The sequence below is a fragment of the Chaetomium fimeti genome, assembly GCF_033439085.1.
Source record: "Chaetomium fimeti strain CBS 168.71 chromosome Unknown B0H64scaffold_6, whole genome shotgun sequence".
Taxonomy (NCBI): domain Eukaryota; kingdom Fungi; phylum Ascomycota; class Sordariomycetes; order Sordariales; family Chaetomiaceae; genus Chaetomium; species Chaetomium fimeti.
The window spans coordinates 2,717,267-2,737,346 of record NW_026944334.1 but is presented as its reverse complement, the minus strand read 5'-3'; the positions used below and the strand labels follow the sequence as shown (position 1 = coordinate 2,737,346).

The following is a 20,080-nucleotide window of genomic DNA, read 5'->3' as shown; positions in this document are numbered from 1 at the left end:
TCCAACGCGTGTGCACGGTCCTTCCCACGTCCCACACCCACAACCCCCATTCCACTTCCCCGCCACGAGTCGCATTTGCCTCATTCCACGCAATCATCTCCAAGGTTGCCATCGCCACCCGAGGGCATTCTTTTGCGCCGCATTCTGCTTTTTTTTTTGCAGCTGCGACCAACGGAAGCGCGTGCCTGCACGTCATCTGCAGCTAGCTTTCGCACCCTGGAGATTTTGCGCGCGACAGATTGCGACCTGCACCGTTTTTGCGACCACGACCTCGATTTGCGATCGGCGATCGTGACATGCATCGCTAACTGGCGCCGGCCCCAGCCGATTTGATGTCGCATCGCGCCTAAGTTGCGCAACCACCGAATGGCAGTCATGGCCACTCAACAATCAGAAGGCGCGCTTCTCAATGAGAAGCCGCTCCAGCCGTCGTTCCCAGTAGGCAAGGAAGGCCCCAACGGGGCGCTGGAGGCGAACGGGTACGTTGCCATCATTCTTTGTGTCGCTCAAACTTCTGTCACCGCATCGCATACTTATTTAGTCCGCAATACAGTCATACCATTCCATCTCCGATTAATTCACAACCTGAAACCGATAACGCGCCCAAGTCAAACGGCGAGACACCTGATGCGAATGCCACGCTCACCAAGAACGAGGACGCGTTTTCTGCGAACCAAGCTTTACCCAACGACGCGAATGACGACGATCTGACCGCGAAACCCAAGGGAGAATCCGAACAAGAGATCGCCAGTGGCATGGATAAGGTGAACATGGACGACGCCGCCGCGACGCGCGACACCGAGATGCCTGACGCGTCGAACGACCAGGCGGCCGAAGACAAGTCGGAAGCCCTTTCACCAAAGTCGCAACCGCAGGCGGAGCCTAAGACCCAGGTTGATGGTCCAGAGAAGGAAGAGAAGGACCAGAAGGAAGCGACGGGAGAGGCTACGGATGCAAAACCAGCAGTCCCGGTGAGCCCGGTTGAGAAAGAAGACGCGGCGATGGAGGGCACAGAGAAGCACACCGAGGCTACAGCAACAGAGGAAGTGCCAGAGGACACCCAGGATACAGTAGTAACCGCCGACACACCCAAAAGCCCGCAAAACGGCGCGCCCATCCCCGCCGCCGACCCGTCTGCCAGCACGCCTCCCCCACCCGCCACCGCCGACACAAGCATGTCGGAGGCCGCACAGCCCTCGGCGAAGGTTTCGAGAGAGCGGGATATCGATAGCGAAGACGAACCTGTGGCGAAACGAACCAAGGTAGATCACGCCGCCGACCAAGTTCAGGTGAAGACAGGACCGGTCGGGGACCGCATGCAGGTCGACCAACCAGCCGCGGCCAGCCGGGCATCGCCCATCCTCGGCGGCGCGGAGCCCAAGAAACTCACCGATGATTCCCTGAATGACAGCCCGATCACGGATTGGCAGAACAAGCAAATTCGCGCCGTTCTAGCTGGCGTCAAGAAGACCAAGGTTGGCGGTCCTTTCCGTCTGCCGGTTCAGCAGATTTGGCCGACCGTGTGGCCCGAGTACTCCGCCAAAATCACAAACCCGACGGATATCAGCACCATGGAGAAGCGGCTGCGCGGTGACATGCCTCCCTACGCCACTATGGGCGAGTTCAAGAACGACCTCGAATTGATGGTTCAAAATGCGGTTACCTTCAACGGTGAGGGTCATGACGTGACGAAGCAGGCGACGGCGTGCCGGGATGCCATCCTCGGCCGGATGGCCCAGCAACACGCCGTCGAGCCCCCGAAGCCGGAGAGGAAGGAGGCGGCCAAGGCACATACCACGCGCCACGTTGAACCTCGCGCACCCGTGCCACCGATCGCGACGGCGGGTGCGGCTCGTAATAATAAAGGTCCTGCCCCCAGCCCTTCGCAGAAGGCTGTGGAGTCGCCCGCATTCGCCCTGCCGCCCGGCAGCAACGGTATGCCTCTGATCCGGCGAGACTCCACCAAGCCTGACGGGCGGGCCAAGCGGCCGGTGAAGCCTGCACACTCCAAGGACCTGGTCTACGACACAAAGCGCAAGAAGAAGCTGCCCCTTGATCTTCGGTTCTGCGACGAGGTGCTCACCGAGCTCCGCAAGACCAAACATTATGACATCAATGCCGCCTTCATGCAACCTGTTGACCCGGTGGCACTCAACATCCCCCATTACCACAAGATCATCAAGCGACCGATGGACCTTCAAACCATGTCTAACAAGCTTGGATCTGGAGAGTACCAGTCTTCAAAGGAGTTCGAGAAAGACTTTGACCTCATCATCAAAAACTGCAAAACCTTCAACGGGGAAGACCATGTGGTTTACAGTCAGGCGCTCAGGCTGCAGGACTTGTACCGTGCCGAACTGTCTAAGAGGGACGAATGGATGGCCAAGCATGCGCCGGTCACGACCGCGGCGGCATCTCACGCCACGGGGAGAGACGACTCCGACTCTGAGGACGCCGATTCGGAGCCCGATGCTGAGGTTGACGACGAACGCAAGCTTGTTGAGAACCGTCTGGCTACTATCCAGAAGCGTCTCCAGGTTGAGCAGAACAAGGTTAATGAGATGGTCAACTCTGGCACGGCGGACATTACGGATGTCGAGATCGCGCAGAACATCGTCGCCTTGTTGCAAAAGCAGCTGATGGGCGAGCGGGCCAAGCTCGCGAATCTCCCGGTCAAGAAGCCAGGCAAGCCGAAGGCCCCCAAGGCCAAGAAGGCCGGTGGCTCAGGTAGTCTGCCCAACAAGAAGGCGGGTGGTGGCAGTTTGGGCGGCGGCATTGTGAAGAAGAGCGGAGTCAAGAAGGCAGCCCCTAAGAGGAAGATTGGCGCACTTGAAAAAGAGATCATCATAGAATCTCTTGGTAGCCTAGACGGGCCACTGCTGGAGCGGGCCATTGAACTAATCAAGAAAGACACAGGCCAGGGCGAGAACGACGCTGGAGAGCTTGAGCTCGATATCGAAACCATCTCGGAAGACGCCCTCGTCAGACTCTACGACCTCGCGCTCAAGGACAACCCCAACGCGCGGGTCGAGAAGGAACGGCAGCGGACAGCGGCTGCGGCCGCGGCCGCGCCGCCGCAGACGGAGACGCCCACCACCAAGTCCAAACAGCTGTCCAAGTCCAAGAAGAATAAGCCCATGAGCAAGAGCGAGCAGGAACGCCGTATCCAGCAGCTTAACGAGCTCCGCGCGCAGGCCGGCCGTCAAGGCTCCGGCAGCCAGGAACCAATGGAGTCGATTGAGGGCAACGGCATCGGCAACGAACCCTCCGGCCAGCCTGATCACGAGAGCGAGGACGAAGTCGACTCGGAGGAAGACTAAGTGGGCCCCGTCCCGGCCTCGTCTCACTGGGCTCTTTTTTTCTTCAGGACACTGCAAGGGTTTCGTCCCGTTCCCACCGTCTGAAGACCAATATTGTTATCAGGTCCGGGAGCGCGACACTTGGCGAGCGTTGGCATTCCTGGTTCTTTACGACGGCACTTAACTCGCCGTAGTTTGCCAGTACCATCAACACTGATAACCCGAGACTTCTCGCCCTCGTCTTCAGCCTTCCTTTTCTCCTTTTTTTTTGCTTCCGCGATGTAGGAATATTCGACCGTGTGTACCATATTTAAGCTTTCCCGGCCGGCAGTGCCCAGGACAACTTGCCACTTCGCCGAACCGCTTCATCCATGACCGAGATGGGCGGTAGCGGCGCTCAAAAAGGAATTTGAGGAAAGGGAACTAACGGCCACTCATCATCCGCCCGGCCGAACGTCACCCCAACGCCGGTCGAGAAACGTCGCATCTGCTTCGGCTGCACCGCACAGTGCACCCACTTGCGTAAGACTGCACTGTGTGGACGGCTATGCATCCGTCTGCGCATGCGCTTCCAACCTGCATTCGCACTTGCGCCTGCGGCCCGGGTTTTGGGTTGAGTTCAGCGAGCGGGGGGGTGGTGAATGGGTGATGATTGGGAGGGATGAAACAGGCGTTTTGCGATTGCAACCATCCTTTGCTGCTTTCGCTTGAGCTCCGCCTCTGCGTGGGTTGGCTGGTTCTGGTTTGGGTTCGCCGTTTTCTTTTCCGTGCTCTTTTGCGAGGCCTTTGGGGGAGATTGGGGCCTTCTGCACCGTTCTGCCTCCTGCCTGGCCTCATGCTTCCTTGCGCTTGCGAGGGTGAGTAGTGCGTGGAGTGAGCTTCTTTCTCGTTGGCATCGGCCCCAAGTCCTCTCGGCTTTGATGGGGTGAGGGCTTGGACGGGGGGTTGACGGGAGGTGGGGGGAGACGGGGCGTAAAGCATGCTGGAGCTGAGACAGACAGGAAAAATCAAGTAAATAGGAGCATTGCTCCCCAATCCTTCCTTACCGTGTCCGCACCGTTGTGTTGAGATGTTGTGTTGAGATGTGATATATTCGTGTTGGTCAAACCTTGGTGTTGTTTCTTATTCGCAGGGGGCTGCACGGTTTACCGAGATCCCGTCGTCTCGGTCTTTGCTTCCGACGGGAAGCATAAATGCCTTTGGCCTCGTGGGTGGTCTTGGTTCAGACTCTAGTATTCCTCCTGAAGAAATCGTGGTTCGGGTTTGTGTATTTTGACCGTTGCCGCGAGACAAGTGGTGATGAAGGGGAGGGCTGGGGCGTCGGGGCGGAGTGTGCGGGGCGCCTCCGGGGCTTGCATGGCCCTAACCGCCTGGAGGCTACAGGGGCTTCTCTCAATATCCCCTGGAAACGTGATGTGCTGCGGCGACGGAAACGATCGGAGGATAGGCAGTCTGAGGTAAAAAGAGGTCAGTAAAGTGCGAAAGTCCTCGAGTATTACAAACCATGCTTCTAGCTATGCTAGTAATCTGCCGTGATGGCGCGAAAACCCAATCCTAGACCATGGACTCCTGCTGGCCCAGCGTCACGGAATGGTCCTGTCGGCTGGCAACCGCAGCGGGCCAGGGCATCTCCGGGCCGAGGGTCGAAATCGAAATGGAGGGAAAAGATCAAAAGACAATGCGACCAAGAAGAGAGTATAGGAAGCGGAAGCCGTTGAGCGATGGTGGATTCATTTTTGACATTTGTTGCGACTGGAAGCGGACGTCAACCGATGCGAAGAGGAGGTTTGACGTTGGGTTGTCTGCTGATCTTGGGGCTGTCTTGGTGTGCTTGTGGGCGGCAAAAGTTTCGCCTTGAGGGGTTTGGTTGGCGCAGAGTGGAGCCATTGGCTGGTTCGGGCTTGGGCGATGGTCACAGGCAGGCAAGCCAAGCTCACAACATTCAATCCCATTATCATTCACTGCAGGTGAAGGGCAGCCGGGAGCGTGACGTTCCTGTTTCAGGTCACAGCTAAATACAAGCCCCCTCAAGAATGTATAAAATAGCTACTTTTATCAAATAAATTACATGCACACTCTTTTTCAGATGTTCACTACAACTTCACAAAATTTAGAGCTGGAATCAGCGGTGTTGCTAATCTACAACGCTGTTAAGTGCATATTACGCTTCAAATTTCCAAATATGGTAAACGAATCCTATCGTCATAGCGTGCAGTGGGCTATCAGAGGCTCGGCATGCATGAACCCGTGGCGATGTGTTTAGGAGGGGTGACTCTTGACCCTATACAAATTAGTATGGAAGACGGTGTGCTTCTCATGATGAGAATCAATGATCCTAACCGGAAAGGTTCAACGGGTCTTTATTCAGTTCTGACCGGGGAGTAACTTCATCATCTGTTTGCGTTACATGTGCAAACCCCTCGGGGTTTAAGTCTAGAGAGAGGCAATGGTTTCATGTTCCCTCAAGTATAAATGAACTAAACTTGAGTGGTAATACTAAGATCAGGTTTTCCTCATCAAATGCCACTTTTCCGGCCTTCTACTTTTTAAGATGCTTCTCGGTGTGCATATGCACTCTTGTGGGAGAATAGGCAGGGTAAGGATTCTGAAATGTTTCGCCTGCACCCCGAGATCAAGTTCAACTCTTCATAAAAGTTCCAGTCCCGAAGCAAGACACATCCCGTAACAACATTGGCTTATTTCGGGGACCAGTTGGCATTGGGATGTTTTCCTAGAATGCACAGTTAGTGATTCCAGTTCTTGCACCGTATCAGAGCATACAACAGGACACCACTTACCATCGACCATTGTGATTCTCAGTGCGGGGGTATCATGTGTCTTGACCTCCAACTCAAAGTACTCCTTGAAGGTCCCGAGGTCCTTCCCGGTCCACATATCATGGACGAGGAACTCCTCACCTGCAGCGGCCTTCAGGGGAGAGATCTCTGCGAAGACAGCACGCATAAGTACGGCCCTGTCCCGGGTATTGAGCAGGAAAACGTGGATTCCCTTGGTCGACGTGCCCACCCAGAAGGCAGCCGGATGCACCATGTCCGATGTACCGACGGGTCTGTTGTCACCCCACTTGTATGGCATGGCCGAGGCGCCGTAGACGGGATCTTGGTTGAAGTCAATCAGCTCCCTGTTAGAGAGGATATCGAGAATGGGCTTCTTGATGGTATCCAGCGGGGTACCGATGATCAGGGGGCTCTTGAAGGCGCACCACATGGCAAAGTGGCTTCGGTTCTCCTCCAGCGTCAAGTCGCCGTTGCCGACCTCGAGCATATCCCAGTCGTTATGGCCTCCAAAGTCGGCCCACTCCCAGAGGAGTGAAGCCTGATTGACAATAGGCATCAGCCCCCAGCTCCATTGGTCTTGTCCCTTCCACGCTGGCATGATGTCGCCCCACATGCGCCAGGAGTGGCCGGTGGTGTTGCCCCATTGCTCGACGTGTGCGTGGCCCCAGGCGCAGAGCGAGTATTGGATGGTGCTGTTCTATTTCTGGAGAGCGTCGCCCATGGCCCGATAGCGCTTGGCCGTGTCGGATGTGCCCCAGTCATAGCCGACGGGAGCGTCGCTACCCAGGCCCTCGGGTGAATACTGGTATTGGTCGGTCCATTGAGAAGGGACGTTGCAGTTATCGTACTTGAGGTCTGAGTCGTGGTTCAATGTGAGCAGCCTTGCATGATGAGATTTGGTCCAGGTGCGACATGGGGAACTTACAGTCAATGCCCCATTTGCTAAAGGTCGCGGCATCAACTTGTTCGTATCCAAGAGAGCCCACATAGCCTCCGCAGGTATCGGTGCCTTTATGATTGCACCATGATCAGTACGTCGTAATCCATGAACAAGGCCGTGAGCCACATGAGAGCGAACAAACCTGCATCGCTGTAAATGCCGAACTTGAGGCCCAGCGAATGAACCAGCCCTACCGTCCCACTGATTCCGCGAGGAAACTTCTGGGCGTCGGGAATCAGTTCCTTGGTATTTGCGTCGCGGCGGAGTTCCTTGTCGCTCCAGCAATCGTCGATGTTGACATATTGGTAGCCGAGGTCCTTGAGCCCCAAGTCCACCAACTGCCTCGCAACGTTGACGAAGACGTCCTCCTTGATGTTGCATCCGTATTCGTTCCAGGAGTTCCAGCCCATAGCTGGGAGACGCCCAGTACCGTCTGGACTGACGAAAGCTGCCGCCCAGGAGGCGAGTCCCAGGAATTGTCCTGCCGTGAAGATTATGGGATGCATATTGCCGTGGAGAGATGTGGTCGTATGCCAGGTGCAAAAGAACGCCCAGGCCAGGTATTCGAGCAGTTCCCTCTGTTTATAGGGAAACCATTGTCGGTCAACTTTCAACTCTGGTCATTCTCATACACAAAGGCAATTCCGTAGCAAAGACCGTCAAGAGACTCGTCGCCTCCAATTCTGTGTGGCGTAAACCAAGACTATCTAAATTACCACCTAGTTATGTCAACCCGGGGAGGTGTCTACCCGCGCGAATGAAGAAAAAGAAACGGGCGGGGTTGCTCCGCGGTCGTCAGTTCCGAGGACCCCGTTGGTAAATATTTCCACAACTGAACCTTTGCGGACTGTCGGGCGGCGGGTGTGCCGACAAATATTGACCGGTACTAATATGGAATGCTTGCTTTCAAGCCGACAGCAAACACTTTAATCATGGGGCTTCCTCGGCGGTTTAGCACTCTGGCCATGCAGCCTCCTCGGGGGTTTGGCGCCCGGAGGGGGGCAAAACCATCTTTGAACGTCGTCTACTGTTCTCACACGACGATACGACGATTGCGGGAGCTTGATACACCATTGTAAGACATTGTTAACCCTTATAACAAAATATTATCTACCCGCTAAGGGTGTAGCGAGGGCCTCCCTATGTATCCTGCCTACCTAGATACCAAAGGGCCGTCCTTTGATCTGGCTGATAATCCTCTGATAATGAGGCTATAACGGGCGAGTCGTACGCGAGATCCAGTTGAGACGACATTCGACGGTTCTCGTTTTCGGATTCGCGCTGTTATGACGGCTGAGCGGGCGTGCAGAGCGAAGAATAACACGACATAAGACGATGGCAAAAGACCCCCACTCCATAGAGTATAGTGTACCGCAATGAAGAACTTTGGCAATCTGAGGCTATCGAGGCATTGAATACACCATACCGGACCAGGGCAGAATGCGGTTACAAATCGGGCGGATCGAGTCTAAACCTTTGTTTTACCCCTGAATGGCGCTCCGCAGCGGCTCATACCAACAGTTTGCAAGCTTCTCATTGCCAGCGTTGTTAGGATGCACCCCATCTCCTGTATCCGTGGCCGTATCAAATCCCGTCCAACAATCGACGACAGTTATAGGACTACCCGTCGAGTTCTTGGATGCCGCCCATGCTGGGATCGCCTCGTTAAACGCCACCACGCGGTCACCACACTCCACACAGTTTGGCGGATTCATTGGGATAATTTGAGCGACCTGTTTCAAACATTAGCTTCAAGTCACGCGCTCGTCCCGAACAAGAAGTGCAGAAGCATACCAGGATCTTCATCCCGTCGTTACTCTCCCTCATCCAATCCACCATAGTCCCAAACGCATCCAAGAGTTCTGTCGGGCTTTCGTTGCTCCAGACATCATTCGTGCCCAGATGCATCATGACTACATCCGGTGTTGAGGACGCCAGCCACCCGGGCAGTTCCTCCCGCTCAACGATGCCCGTTGCGAGGATGCCGCCGTGGCCTTCGTTAGCACCGTCATATTCGAAACCGCAGCCCTGGCCGGGTAAGCTGCCGACGAACTTGGTGTTGGTGATGCCAGCTGTTTGGAGATTACGCCAGAGGAGAGCGCGCCAGCATCCCTTGCGATTGTTAGACCGTGAGGCCGGATCAATGAGAGAAAATGGAGGGAGGGCGACTTACTGGGGATCCGGTGATGGAGTCGCCAAGGGCCATAATCCGAACAGGGGTGTCTTGTCCCGAAACGACAGAGAGTAGGAGGGCGCCGCAGGCGACGGCGAAGGAGTGGATCGACACCATGGCTGTCTGCTCCGCGTTTTGGATGTTTTCTAACAACAGTGAGGAACATAACAGTATAGGTCCGGATTAGCGAGGCATACGTTATATGTATCACAGTCGGAAACGCAAATGTACTTGCAAGGGACAGGGGGGCGGTGGATAACCAGGAAGGACACACTCCGCGGCCGGAATAATATTTCCCACAAACCAGATACCGTGATCGCACTCGTACGGTTTTAAGTAGAGGGCGGGCGAGAAGGCTCCGCAGTCATGGTTAAATTGCCGTTCGAATGTGCGGTTAGGTTTGAACCCCTTTGAGTCCATGACTTATTATCACCGCACAGCGCCAAAAGAAAACATTCATGAGCGCGCTGAAATCATTGCTTTGAATAGCACCCCCAAATACCTACCTAGGCAGAGAGCATTACTATGGGGTTGGAAAGTCGATACAGAGACTAGTTGCATTCTCCAGTTGTTTCTATATCTTTACCGCCCGCTTATCAACCTAACAACTGCAGTGCGTATGCGAATCGTCCTCGCGTGGCGCCGAGGAAGTGCTGGCTAGATGACCTCAGCCACGCCCGGATCGCAGTGTACCAAGCTCGACGGTGCTTCTAACGGCGACATCCAGGGGCGTACGACTTTGATGTGGGAGGGGCACCTCGCAATGTCAAGAGTTATCTCGTGTTAACCGGCATGTTGGCCAGTCAAGGAGGATGATTGGTTGTTTCTGAACCGCTCTTGTATGAGGTAGTATTCGTAGAAGACAGCGATTACGCCTCGCCAGGCTTGCCTATGTTGCCCTCGGGGTTCTGCATCTCTCCACTTCTACCCGTGCGCCCCCCTAAGTGCATAGAATAGATGTAGTGGTGAACCGGATCAAGATAGGTCATAGAGTTGATGAAATAGCAAGCTCTTCTATCAACGTAGACACCATTGACGTGGGCTCGCAGTACCAGATCACATAGCCTACCGACCTTATTCTCAGCGTCATCCTGCTTCTGACTATAATATCGGTGGACATTAGCCCAAGAATCTGTGAAAGGGAAACGTTCAACCCACCAAGTTAATATGGTCATATCAGCAACAAGGAAAACCTGTGCAACTCAGGTCTTTGCAGGACAATTTTGATCTCTTGCTCTTTCGACAACCACCAGAATCGATCCAGAACACCCATCTGGGTCTCGTACTACAGGCCCTGATCAAAACTGTTGAGTTCGGAAAACGTCGTGACACAGGTGGCTACCTACATGTATTGTGCCGTGGGAATGTGGGCCAGGAACGTATACTGAAGGGGGTTGTCAGGTTGAAATCGGTAGTGTGATGCTTGAGAGCTATTGTAAGCAAACCGGAAGAATAGTAACACCCCGTCTTTTCGAGTTTGGCTGTCAGCTTCCAGCCTTTGTGGAAAATCAACAGTTAAATCCTCCCTAGATCCGATAGCTCCGCCCGCACTTGGTGTGACAGCAGCCCGCTCCTCCCCAGCTGACTCGGAGCGTGCCTTCCAGGAAGGATTCTCGTGGCAAAGCTGAGAAACCAGACCGAAGAGACGTAAGACATACATACACCCTTAACCAATTGTCAAAGTATTTATACTAAGTAGAAGCGGCACCATCAACCTCATTAATTATCGTTCTCACAGCTTTTGTAAAAGCATTGGATAAGAAACAGTCGGGTTTGAAGATTGAAACCATACCTATCAACATGCTCGGAAAGCTCTTCCTCACTATCGACGCAATAGGCCTCCTTCTGGGTGCGCCGCTCGCCGACTACAACCACACGCATATATTCAACCCGCGCTGGCCGCCGCATGCCAAGTAAGCCGTCTCCTCCTCCACCACATGCTACCCACCCAATCTTGGCGAGTCACCTAGGTACTTTGACAGTTCACAACTGCTTACACAACCCCCAGGTTCCACGGCGCGCAAACCATCAGCCTCTCGGTCCTCCTCGGCCTGGCCACGCTGTACTACACGTGGCGGCCATCGCTGCAGCCGGCATCCACCCCGCCGGCGCTTGCTCGGCAGCGGAAGCAGGACGGCCTGACCATGGCCATCTTCACGGGCACCATCTACTGGTTGGCCGGCCTCGCGTCCATCCTATATCCCGGCACGGACGGCATCGACCCCGAGTTCGGCCCGTCTGGGTTCCCGCAGGCCCCTATTTTTATCGGGTTCGCGTCGTCGGCTGTGCTCGGATGGATGTTGGAGAGAAGGGATTGATGAGGTTATGGATTGGACGGTGTATCGATGGTTTGGGGCTGGTTGTGGTTGTGAGTGTTGTCGAGAGGTTAACGGTTAGGAACATGAGGTGACAACCCGCATATTCTAATTGAAGTGGGCTAGTCGTTCCGTTTGCTCCTGTTCATTAAATAGGTAGTACAGAGGTTAGTAGAATCGTATAGATCTATTCTTTGACGGATTAATTGTCATGCACGTGCCATGCCGCATGGTGGGAGGTCGAGAGGTAAGTGGCTTGAGTGATGGTGATAGGGGCGGGACAACCGAACCTCGCGCTCAGTCCGTCCCTGACTCGACTGTAAGAGCTAGGAAATAATATATCGCCTCGGGAATCGGCAGCGGGACCAATAGCAGTCAATTTGAGATGAGAATCGCCCGGATCTTGCAAGAGTCGATCCAAAACCGGCCCGAAAAAGCCAACCTCATGACCAGTGACGCTCGAGATGCCCTCCACTTGCCTGCCCCCACCAAAACTTGCCGCCCGCCACCGTCAGATTTGGCGAACAGGGGTGTTTGAGGGCAGTGGACCGTCCGAGTTATTGCGTCACAACACGTTTCTTGGCAGACCTCATTGCCCTTTTGTTGGTTGCTTGGTTGCTTTGAAGTCCACATTCCCCTTGTCAGGTTTCTGGTACCGTCATGAACTGCACCATTTTTTCTCCAGAAACCTACCCCAGACCCCGGCGTGTCCGGGACCAAAGCCTGCTGCCCATGGGCGTCCTCCGCCGCAATGGCTTCGGGGCTTCGGCCTCAGCCGTTGTGACATCATTGGGTCCGCAGTCTTCTCGACTCCCTTTTGCTTTGGGAGAAAATATATAGTCCCGGTGGTGATGATGTTCGATCGTGCCCCGTGCTCGCCCGCTCTTCCTATAATGTGTTTTGGGTTTCTCATTGGATGAACACACCATCAGACCTGTTCCGGAACTGTACCTAATCTTTCGGGATGCTTGGAAAGAAGTCAGCCAATACCTTCCCAACGTTAGCCCTCACCATCACCACACCGACAGCTAACACCCCTTTTAGATCCATCCGCATCAATGGCGCCGACTGCGGCGTCGAGGCCCTCATCCTCGGGGTTATCACCTCGTTGGGGGGCTTCCTCTTCGGCTACGATACCGGCCAAATATCGGGCATGTTGCTGTTTAGGGACTTCAAGGACCGCTTCGGCCAAGAGGAGACACCCGAAGGGAGGGATTTCACCCCCATCATCGAGTCATTGGTGGTATCCCTGATGAGCATCGGCACACTCTGCGGTGCCCTCACGGCATCATAGTAAGCCACCCCGCCGCACTCACCCCCCAATGCTTCCCAATGGCTGACCCCTGACTAGCACCGCCGACTGGTGGGGACGCAGAAAGAGTCTCAGTTTCGGTGTCATCATCTTCATCATCGGCTGCATCATCCAGATGACTGCCATGTCCTCGTGGGTGCACATAATGATGGGTCGCTTCGTCGCCGGTCTAGGTATCGGTAACCTGTCCGTGGGGGTGCCCATGTTCCAGTCCGAGTGCTCGCCCCGTGAGATCCGCGGCGCCGTGGTGGCATCGTACCAACTCCTCATCACCTTTGGTATCCTCATCGCCAACATCGTCAACTACGGCGTGCGCGAGATCGAGGACTCGGCCGCGTCCTGGCGCATCGTCGTCGGTCTGGGCATCGCCTTCTCCATGCCGCTCGGCCTGGGCATCTTGATGGTACCCGAGTCCCCGCGGTGGCTGGCGGCGCGGTCCCGGTGGGACGACGCGCGCGTCTCGATGGCGCGCCTGCGCGGCATGAAGGACGACCCGAAAAACGGGCTGGTGGAGGACGACATGCGCGAGATGCGCGAGATCCTCGAGAAGGAGCGCTCCGTCGGCGTCGGCACCTGGGGCGAGTGCTTCATCCCGCGCAGCAACGGCGTGCCCAAGCAGGTCTACCGCACCATCCTGGGCATCTCGATCCACTTCCTGCAGCAGTGGACCGGCGTCAACTACTTCTTCTACTACGGCGCGACCATCTTCGAGTCGGCCGGCATCGACGACCCGATCCAGACCCAGCTGATCCTGGGCGCCGTCAACGTGGCCATGACCTTCGGCGGCCTGTACGTGGTGGAGCGCTTCGGCCGCCGCTGGCCGCTGATCATCGGCGGTCTCTGGCAGGCCGCCTGGATGGCCGTCTTCGCGTCGATGGGCACGGCGCTGGACCCGGAGAACAACAGCACGTCGGGCATCGTCATGATCGTCGCCGCCGCCATGTTCATCGCCTCCTTCGCCATGACCTGGGGCCCCATCTGCTGGGTGGTCATCGGCGAGACATTCCCGCTGCGCACGCGCGCGAAGCAGGCGTCCATCGCCACCGCGGGCAACTGGCTGGGCAACTGTAAGCCCCCCCCTTCAACCCCCCCTCCCCCCCCTCCCCACCCTTCACTCCCATCCTAACACCCACACTAACAAACCAACCACAGTCATGATCTCCTTCCTCACCCCGCTCGCCACCTCCGGCATATCCTACGCCTACGGCTACGTCTTCGTCGGCACCAACCTGGCCGCCACCCTGGTCGCCTACTTCTTCCTGTACGAGTCGGTCTCGCTCTCGCTCGAGAACGTCGACGCCATGTACGCCCAGCCGCAGCTCAAGCCGTGGACGTCGCGCGGCTGGATGCCCGAGGGATACCTCTCGCGCCTGCAGCGCGACGAGGAGTTCTTTCGGCGGCCTGTGGATATTGGGGAGGGTGGGGGTGGTGTTGGCGGCAGTGGTGCTGGTGGTGGTGGTGGGAAGCAGGAAGAGGACTTGGATGATGGGACTACGGCAGTGCCGAGTGGGCGGCCGAGTCGCGCTGTGGATGACCGGGAGAAGAGGTCCAGGTCGGGGGGGAGTGGGGATTTGCCGGCTGAGACGAGGGAAGAGAGAGTTCGTCGGGCGGTGTAAGGCGGTTGGTTGTTGAAAATCTGTTTTGGCTTGTAAGATACCTGGGTACCTGTGCCCGTGGCTTTTTTCCTTGTGGTTTGGGATGGAGCATGGTGTTTGGGTACCCGTTTTTTGATCTGTACGAAAAGGCGAACTTGTGCAGCAAATGGAATAACTCGCTACGAAGTATTCTGTATTCGTGCCGACTGTGTCTTCCGATTAGTACTTTGCAGGGCGCCGGCCGCCTTTCCGGGAATCTCTTGCGGCGGAAAAGAATAGTCGTTTCGGCAGCAACCAAATCCCGATTTGAAGAAGCAACGGCAAGTGCATGTACCGAGCCGTCCTTCCTCTGATCCGAGTCGTCTGGAAAGAGAACGGGGCCCACTCGCTTTCATGATTCTCCAACTCTGACCCCGCAGCTCGGCCGCACAGCTGCCTGCATCTCGCCCGCCAAGCATCAGGGCAGCTCCCCAACGGACAAACACCCAACACCCAACCAAGAGGGCCGTTCCGTCTTGGGCATTTGGTGTCTGCGTCAGGCACATCGAAGGCGTCAAGACATCCATTCCGGATGTGCATGTTACCTACCATCGCGAAAGTCGTGCGACTCGGTGCAACCATCTGCTCGGGTGCTATCCTGCGTTGCTGTCCTAAAGTGCGGCAATGCAAGGCCAGGTACGGATGCCAAAGAGGCTGCGGGCGTGATGCGATCGAATCAAGCAATGCATGCATGATGGGCGCTGTGGATTGCGGCCACCAGCATGACACGGGACAAGGTATCGACCGCGTTTCTCCTCCTGCGATAGGGTGTGGTCTGCCGGTTTGTTTACTCACTCTTCAATTTGCTGATGGGATAAATTGTCCCACCCCACCTGGCTGTTTCTCTGTCAAAAAAGTCATGCATGCGTACGGCAAGCCTGTCCGTGACATGTGAGCGATCACCATTTGTTGAATTTGGCGTTTGTGGTGTTGAAAATCAGATTCGATCTGGAGCTGCCCCCCTGTTACGCTGTTGCCAAACTGCACTAGCGCCAGGCCCAAATCCTTGCTCTTTCGGCTCTTGTTCTTTTTCGTGTTCCACCTTCCCCGGTTGGCGCAGGCAGCCGGCCAATCACACCTGGTCCCTTTTCTGCTGCTGTCAGCTCGGACCAGTTGGAGCTGGTCGGTTTGCGGGACCAAATCTGCACGGTCGGGTGATCCAACCGCCTCTTTTCCCCAGACCGCAGCCCAGGCGTGGAACAAGGCGCAAAATTTAATCGTGCTTGCCGCGTCTTGGGTCGCCGTTTCTCCTCCTCCACCGAACCCAGTAAACCATCTTCGCCGGCCGTCGATCATAGCATCGCGTCGCGTCTCGATATTAACTCTTTAGTTTTCCTCTTCGACCCGCCGTCGCTATCATCCGAGACCCTCACCGCGAAGGCCGACCCGAGCACTCGGGCACATTTCATTCCTTGTTTCGGGCTACCGTCAGTGCGGCACCAGGCACGATGGACTCGAGGCAGCCGCCACAACACCCTTTCTCGAGGAACGGGGCTTCCCCGTTTAGCCGACCATCATTCCAGCCAGCACCTGCCGCGGCAGCATCGCAACCGCCCTACCCGCCCTCGGCATCACATCCGCCTGCCACCGCGGGTCCTTATCCCGAGGTGCACGCGCGCAAGCCATCCGAACCTCAGTCCTACTACCCACCGTCTCGACAATATCCCCCCGAACACGGGCCAGGCCCGATGCCTCCTTCGGCACATTCTCGACATCACAGCACGTCCTCGATAACCTCCGGGCCTACCATGACTCGCGGCATGCCACCCCCGAATTCACCGCCCCAGCAACAACAGCAGGGGCAGGGCCCGAATAACCATCAGATGGGCGGACCGTACGGCCTCCCGCAGCCCCGTCCGCCGCCGCTCTCCGTCGGCCCCTCGAACGCATTTCCACGCGGGCGCGAGCTCCCCGCCCTCGAGTCGCTGCCGAGAGCTGCCAGCTCCGGGAGCAGCATGTCGATATCGTCCATGCTGGGTGGTCCGCCGCCCGCGCGAGAGTCGGCTGCTCCTCCCCAATATGCCCAGGGGCCACCCTCGGGCGCGCCTGGTCCTCCTGGCCCGCCCTACAACCAAGCCATGCACGCATCCCCTCGGCCGCAACCAACGACGGGATCCGAGTACAATGCCTTCCGACGGCCTCAGACTCCCGAGCACCATCGCATGTACGAAAACCGCGATCCTAGAGCGGCCTCAGCCGCCTCGCCTCCCGCATACCACTCGACCCCGGAAGTACAACGGTATGGCACGCCGCAGGCTTATGCCCAGAGAGGACCTCCCATGCCCTCGGTCGAACAAGCAAGGGAGTCGGGACGGTTGTCTGGCGGTGCCGGGGGTCCCAGACCGATGAGCCCGCCGAGGCAGTACGCAAATGCCGGCCCGCAACGGTCGGTCGAAACGGGCAGGCCCCCGGAGATGTACGGACACAGGGAAGAACTGCGGGCCTCGGAGGAATACAATCCTGAGCGTCCCATTCGGGTGATGAAATACGAGGACCAGAGATACATATCGGAGCGGGAGCGACAGGAACGGGAACGTCAAGAGCGGGAGATGGAGCTTCGCGAGAGGGAACTGCGTGAAAGGGAGCGGCGGGACATGGCCATGGCCGGAGTGGAACCATCCCGAGCCCAGGGAGGCCATCCACACGAGTACCCACGGCAAATGGAACAGCGCCCACAGCAGTACGGCCGCCCCCCGGACCCGAGGGACTGGACAAGGCCCGGATATGAGCAGGCACGAGCTCCGTATGATCCCGCCATGCACCCGCCGAGACAGCAAGAGTATCCACCAAATACGGCACCTCACTACAACGGGCCTCATCCGTATGGCCCTAGCCCAGCCGACCGCCACCATCCGGGACCGCACCCGCACCACCAGCATGGCCTTCCTCAGCAGGCCCCGGCTCACCCGCAGCCGTATGAGTCGCCGGACCGACAACGCATGAGTGGGATGCACATGGATAGAGTCCACCCACAGCAACCCCCACCGCGCACCCGGGAGGAGGTCCCCCCTCCTTCCGTTGCCTATGGCGTCGTGGGTCCTTCGATGTACGAGTCATCGCGGAATCGGAGTTTGGAGGAGATCGGTGCCCCTCACCAGCGAAACCTGCTTGCAATTCAGGAAATCAACCGCAAGGGGCGGATTTCTCCGCTCCCGCAAGCCGTACAGGGAGCCCAACCGCAGCTCGCCGGCCCCGCTGGCGAACCCGGCATCAAGAGCGAGTTTGGTCGCATGTTCTCCGGCATAGGAACCGGAGTTGGTACCATCTCAAGTCCTGTGCCCGCAGGCGCTCAGCTGGCCTACGGCGGTGGTGGTCCGCTTCGTCGCGACGACGTGGATGCGCCACCAGAGCCGCCAGTAGAGGCTGCCAAGACGACAGGGCGTGGTAAGCGGAGGAAGCTCAAGGAGGAGGAGGAAGAAGGGAACAACGGTCGGCTGACGCCCGTCGGAGGGCGGGCAAAGAAGGCCAAGGGGCATCATCATCACCAGTATGTTTTTCTTCTCCCTGTTGTTGGACGTTGAAGTCTTAACGCTCCCTAGTCATCATCACCATCACCATCATCACAATGCAGAGCAGGTGTCATCCCCGGCGCTGACAGGCAATACGCCTTTCAGGAACATTAAAGGCTCCACACCAGTGCCCTCCCCGACAGGTCTGGCCAAGGATCTACCAGCTGGCCACCACCATCACCACCATCACCACGCCGCCCCTCGTTCCCAGCCCAGCGCCAGGCCCGCCCCACCTCCTCGAAGCCCGTCTCCCGTCATCCTTCCGAAACCAAAGCAAATCACCTCATCGAAGGCTGTTCTAGACGAAGTCGCGGACCGGCCCCGGACCCACCTCGGTGACGTTCTCTACGAGCCGACCCTAAAGCGAGCGCGGCTGCAGGATCCGCGCACCGCACGGCCGCCTCGCTACGGTTACAAGTCGACTCCAAAACCGTTGCCATGGGACCTCATCGAGGGCAAGGAGAACTGCACGCTGACCATGAAGATCGGCAAGGAGCATTTGATCCCGGCTGCGCGGGAAGAGATCACATTGAGGCGTGCACTCTGGGGCACGGATGTCTACACGGACGACTCTGATGTGGTTGCCGCATGCATCCACGCTGGCTGGATCAGGGGCGAGTGGCCCGAGGACGTGGATGTGAGCCTGCTGGGACTCGACGAAGGGTATAGCGTATCCGACGTGCGGGGCCTGCTGAAGGGCCACGCCAACGGCTCCAGGGCCGCGAAACTGCCGCCCCAGGACCCCACCTCCCCCTTGACCGTCTTGACCGAACCGCCCGCGAACGGACCCATGCCGGTCCCGGATAACCGCGACCTCCACGTAACTCTGCTCATCCTCCCCCGCCTGCAAAAGTATGCCTCCACCACCCGCTTCGGCATCAGGTCGCGCGAGTTCGGCGGTCCCGTCGGCGACGAGGACGCCCACCAGCGCGCCATCCACGACGGCATCAGCTTCATGGTCATGGGCCTGCGGTGGGTGACCAACGGCGGCGCGACGCAGAACCGGCTGCGGGGCAAGGCCAGGCGCGAGCGGATCCGCAAAGCCCTGGCCGAGGTGGAGATGACGCCCGCGTGGATCGCGCGGCCGGTCGCGAATGGCACGGGCGCTGCCGAGAACGGCACGCCGCCGGAGAAGGAGGCGGGGCTGGGCTGGTGGACGCAGAGCTCGAGCAAGGCGCCGAGTGAGGGGGATAAGGAGAATTTGAATCGGTTGGCGGCGGCGGAGTCGCGCCCGCGAGAGGGTGTGGAGGGGGGTGCGCGGGAGGAGGAGGCTCGGGGGGTTGACGCTGAGGAGGAGAATGTGCCGGGTGAGGTGGGGCCGGATACCGAGGCTTCCGATGGGGGTAAAGTCCACACACCGGAACCAACTCCCGTTGTTAAGGACGCCGATACCCCCGCTCCCGAGGAGGAGCGGCCCGAGGAAACGCCCAGCAACCAAGACGTTGTGGAGAAGGCCGTGGCAGTCAAGGAAACACCCACCAAGAACGGCGAGGTGGTCGAGAATGGGGAGACCGGGCAGGATTCGGAGACAGCTGGACCGGAACCGGAGAAGGCCACAGATGCCTAGGAAGAGTGGTGACGCAGGGTTGCTTGGGCTCGTTCAGTTCAGTGTCCTGAGGCGATACCTTTTGCTTGCCTTGTGGAATGAATGGATCGGTGTATTTGTCTTGCTTGATACCTTCGGTGGCTGGTTTGTTTGCTTGTTTGGTGGCTGGGGGGACTGGCTGTGATAAGCGTTGTCAAGAGTGTGGATCAGCGATTCAGTAACCCTAGCTTGCAGTGTTAGGTGATAGCTATCAGTTTACATTATGCTTCCATCTGGAGATGTTGTTGTTCTTGACAGGTGAATGCCGCCCAATGTGGCGCCGGACATTGGACCTCTCCGAACTTCAACAACAGCAAACCGCTTCCACGGTGAAGTAAACGGCGGCAGGATGCCATTAACGTCTACTAATCTTCCCGCTGTGGCCCTCGGTAAGAGGCTTGCAGTTGAGCCAGTCATTGAGTTGAGAGCTCTTGTATATCTGGTGAGGACTGGAACAACAAGGTTGACCCAACGACCGGTCCTGCGAACTACAAAGTGGCGAATGCAGCATCTGA

At 57.4% G+C, this 20,080-nt stretch overlaps 7 protein-coding genes across 7 annotated transcripts; 5 read left to right on the top strand and 2 right to left on the bottom strand.

Moving 5' to 3' along the window:
* Positions 1–286: 286 nt before the first annotated feature.
* On the top strand, positions 287–3,538 carry B0H64DRAFT_218447 (uncharacterized protein). Its single transcript, XM_062799543.1, has 2 exons — positions 287–479; positions 554–3,538. The coding sequence occupies exons 1-2, from the start codon at positions 367–369 to the stop codon at positions 3,318–3,320; spliced, it is 2,880 nt and encodes a 959-aa protein (XP_062657200.1). The 5' UTR covers positions 287–366; the 3' UTR covers positions 3,321–3,538.
* Positions 3,539–4,386: 848 nt separating this feature from the next.
* B0H64DRAFT_218443 (uncharacterized protein) lies at positions 4,387–4,871 on the top strand. Its single transcript, XM_062799542.1, has one exon. It carries the CDS (start codon positions 4,493–4,495, stop codon positions 4,772–4,774), a length of 282 nt encoding a protein of 93 aa, XP_062657199.1. The 5' UTR covers positions 4,387–4,492; the 3' UTR covers positions 4,775–4,871.
* A 1,124-nt stretch (positions 4,872–5,995) lies between these two features.
* On the bottom strand, positions 5,996–7,543 carry B0H64DRAFT_419361 (glycoside hydrolase superfamily; the record flags this gene model as incomplete). The annotated part of the gene is made up of 5 exons (XM_062805375.1): positions 5,996–6,030; positions 6,098–6,794; positions 6,867–6,952; positions 7,023–7,106; positions 7,180–7,543. 5 exons carry the CDS (start codon positions 7,541–7,543, stop codon positions 5,996–5,998), a joined length of 1,266 nt encoding a protein of 421 aa, XP_062657198.1.
* A 975-nt stretch (positions 7,544–8,518) lies between these two features.
* Positions 8,519–9,327, bottom strand: B0H64DRAFT_326907 (SGNH hydrolase-type esterase domain-containing protein; the record flags this gene model as incomplete). Its single annotated transcript, XM_062800759.1, has 3 exons — positions 8,519–8,770; positions 8,832–9,149; positions 9,211–9,327. 3 exons carry the CDS (start codon positions 9,325–9,327, stop codon positions 8,519–8,521), a joined length of 687 nt encoding a protein of 228 aa, XP_062657197.1.
* Positions 9,328–11,010: 1,683 nt separating this feature from the next.
* B0H64DRAFT_376558 (uncharacterized protein) lies at positions 11,011–11,528 on the top strand (the record flags this gene model as incomplete). The annotated part of the gene is made up of 2 exons (XM_062802484.1): positions 11,011–11,123; positions 11,219–11,528. The coding sequence occupies 2 exons, from the start codon at positions 11,011–11,013 to the stop codon at positions 11,526–11,528; spliced, it is 423 nt and encodes a 140-aa protein (XP_062657196.1).
* A 961-nt stretch (positions 11,529–12,489) lies between these two features.
* Positions 12,490–14,453, top strand: B0H64DRAFT_326243 (uncharacterized protein; the record flags this gene model as incomplete). The annotated part of the gene is made up of 3 exons (XM_062800729.1): positions 12,490–12,818; positions 12,877–13,904; positions 13,990–14,453. 3 exons carry the CDS (start codon positions 12,490–12,492, stop codon positions 14,451–14,453), a joined length of 1,821 nt encoding a protein of 606 aa, XP_062657195.1.
* Positions 14,454–15,648: 1,195 nt separating this feature from the next.
* On the top strand, positions 15,649–19,804 carry B0H64DRAFT_218348 (histone deacetylation protein Rxt3-domain-containing protein). The gene is made up of 2 exons (XM_062799541.1): positions 15,649–17,958; positions 18,011–19,804. Exons 1-2 carry the CDS (start codon positions 15,920–15,922, stop codon positions 19,545–19,547), a joined length of 3,576 nt encoding a protein of 1,191 aa, XP_062657194.1. The 5' UTR covers positions 15,649–15,919; the 3' UTR covers positions 19,548–19,804.
* The last annotated feature ends 276 nt before the right edge of the window (positions 19,805–20,080 follow it).

Coding starts and splice junctions, on each gene's coding strand:
- B0H64DRAFT_218447 (XM_062799543.1), top strand. CDS start 367: ATGGCAGTCATGGCCACTCAACAATCAGAAGGCGCGCTTCTCAATGAG. Junction 480..553: donor GGGGCGCTGGAGGCGAACGG/GTACGTTGCCAT, acceptor TCCGCAATACAG/TCATACCATTCCATCTCCGA.
- B0H64DRAFT_218348 (XM_062799541.1), top strand. CDS start 15,920: ATGGACTCGAGGCAGCCGCCACAACACCCTTTCTCGAGGAACGGGGCT. Junction 17,959..18,010: donor AAGGGGCATCATCATCACCA/GTATGTTTTTCT, acceptor AACGCTCCCTAG/TCATCATCACCATCACCATC.
- B0H64DRAFT_218443 (XM_062799542.1), top strand. CDS start 4,493: ATGCCTTTGGCCTCGTGGGTGGTCTTGGTTCAGACTCTAGTATTCCTC.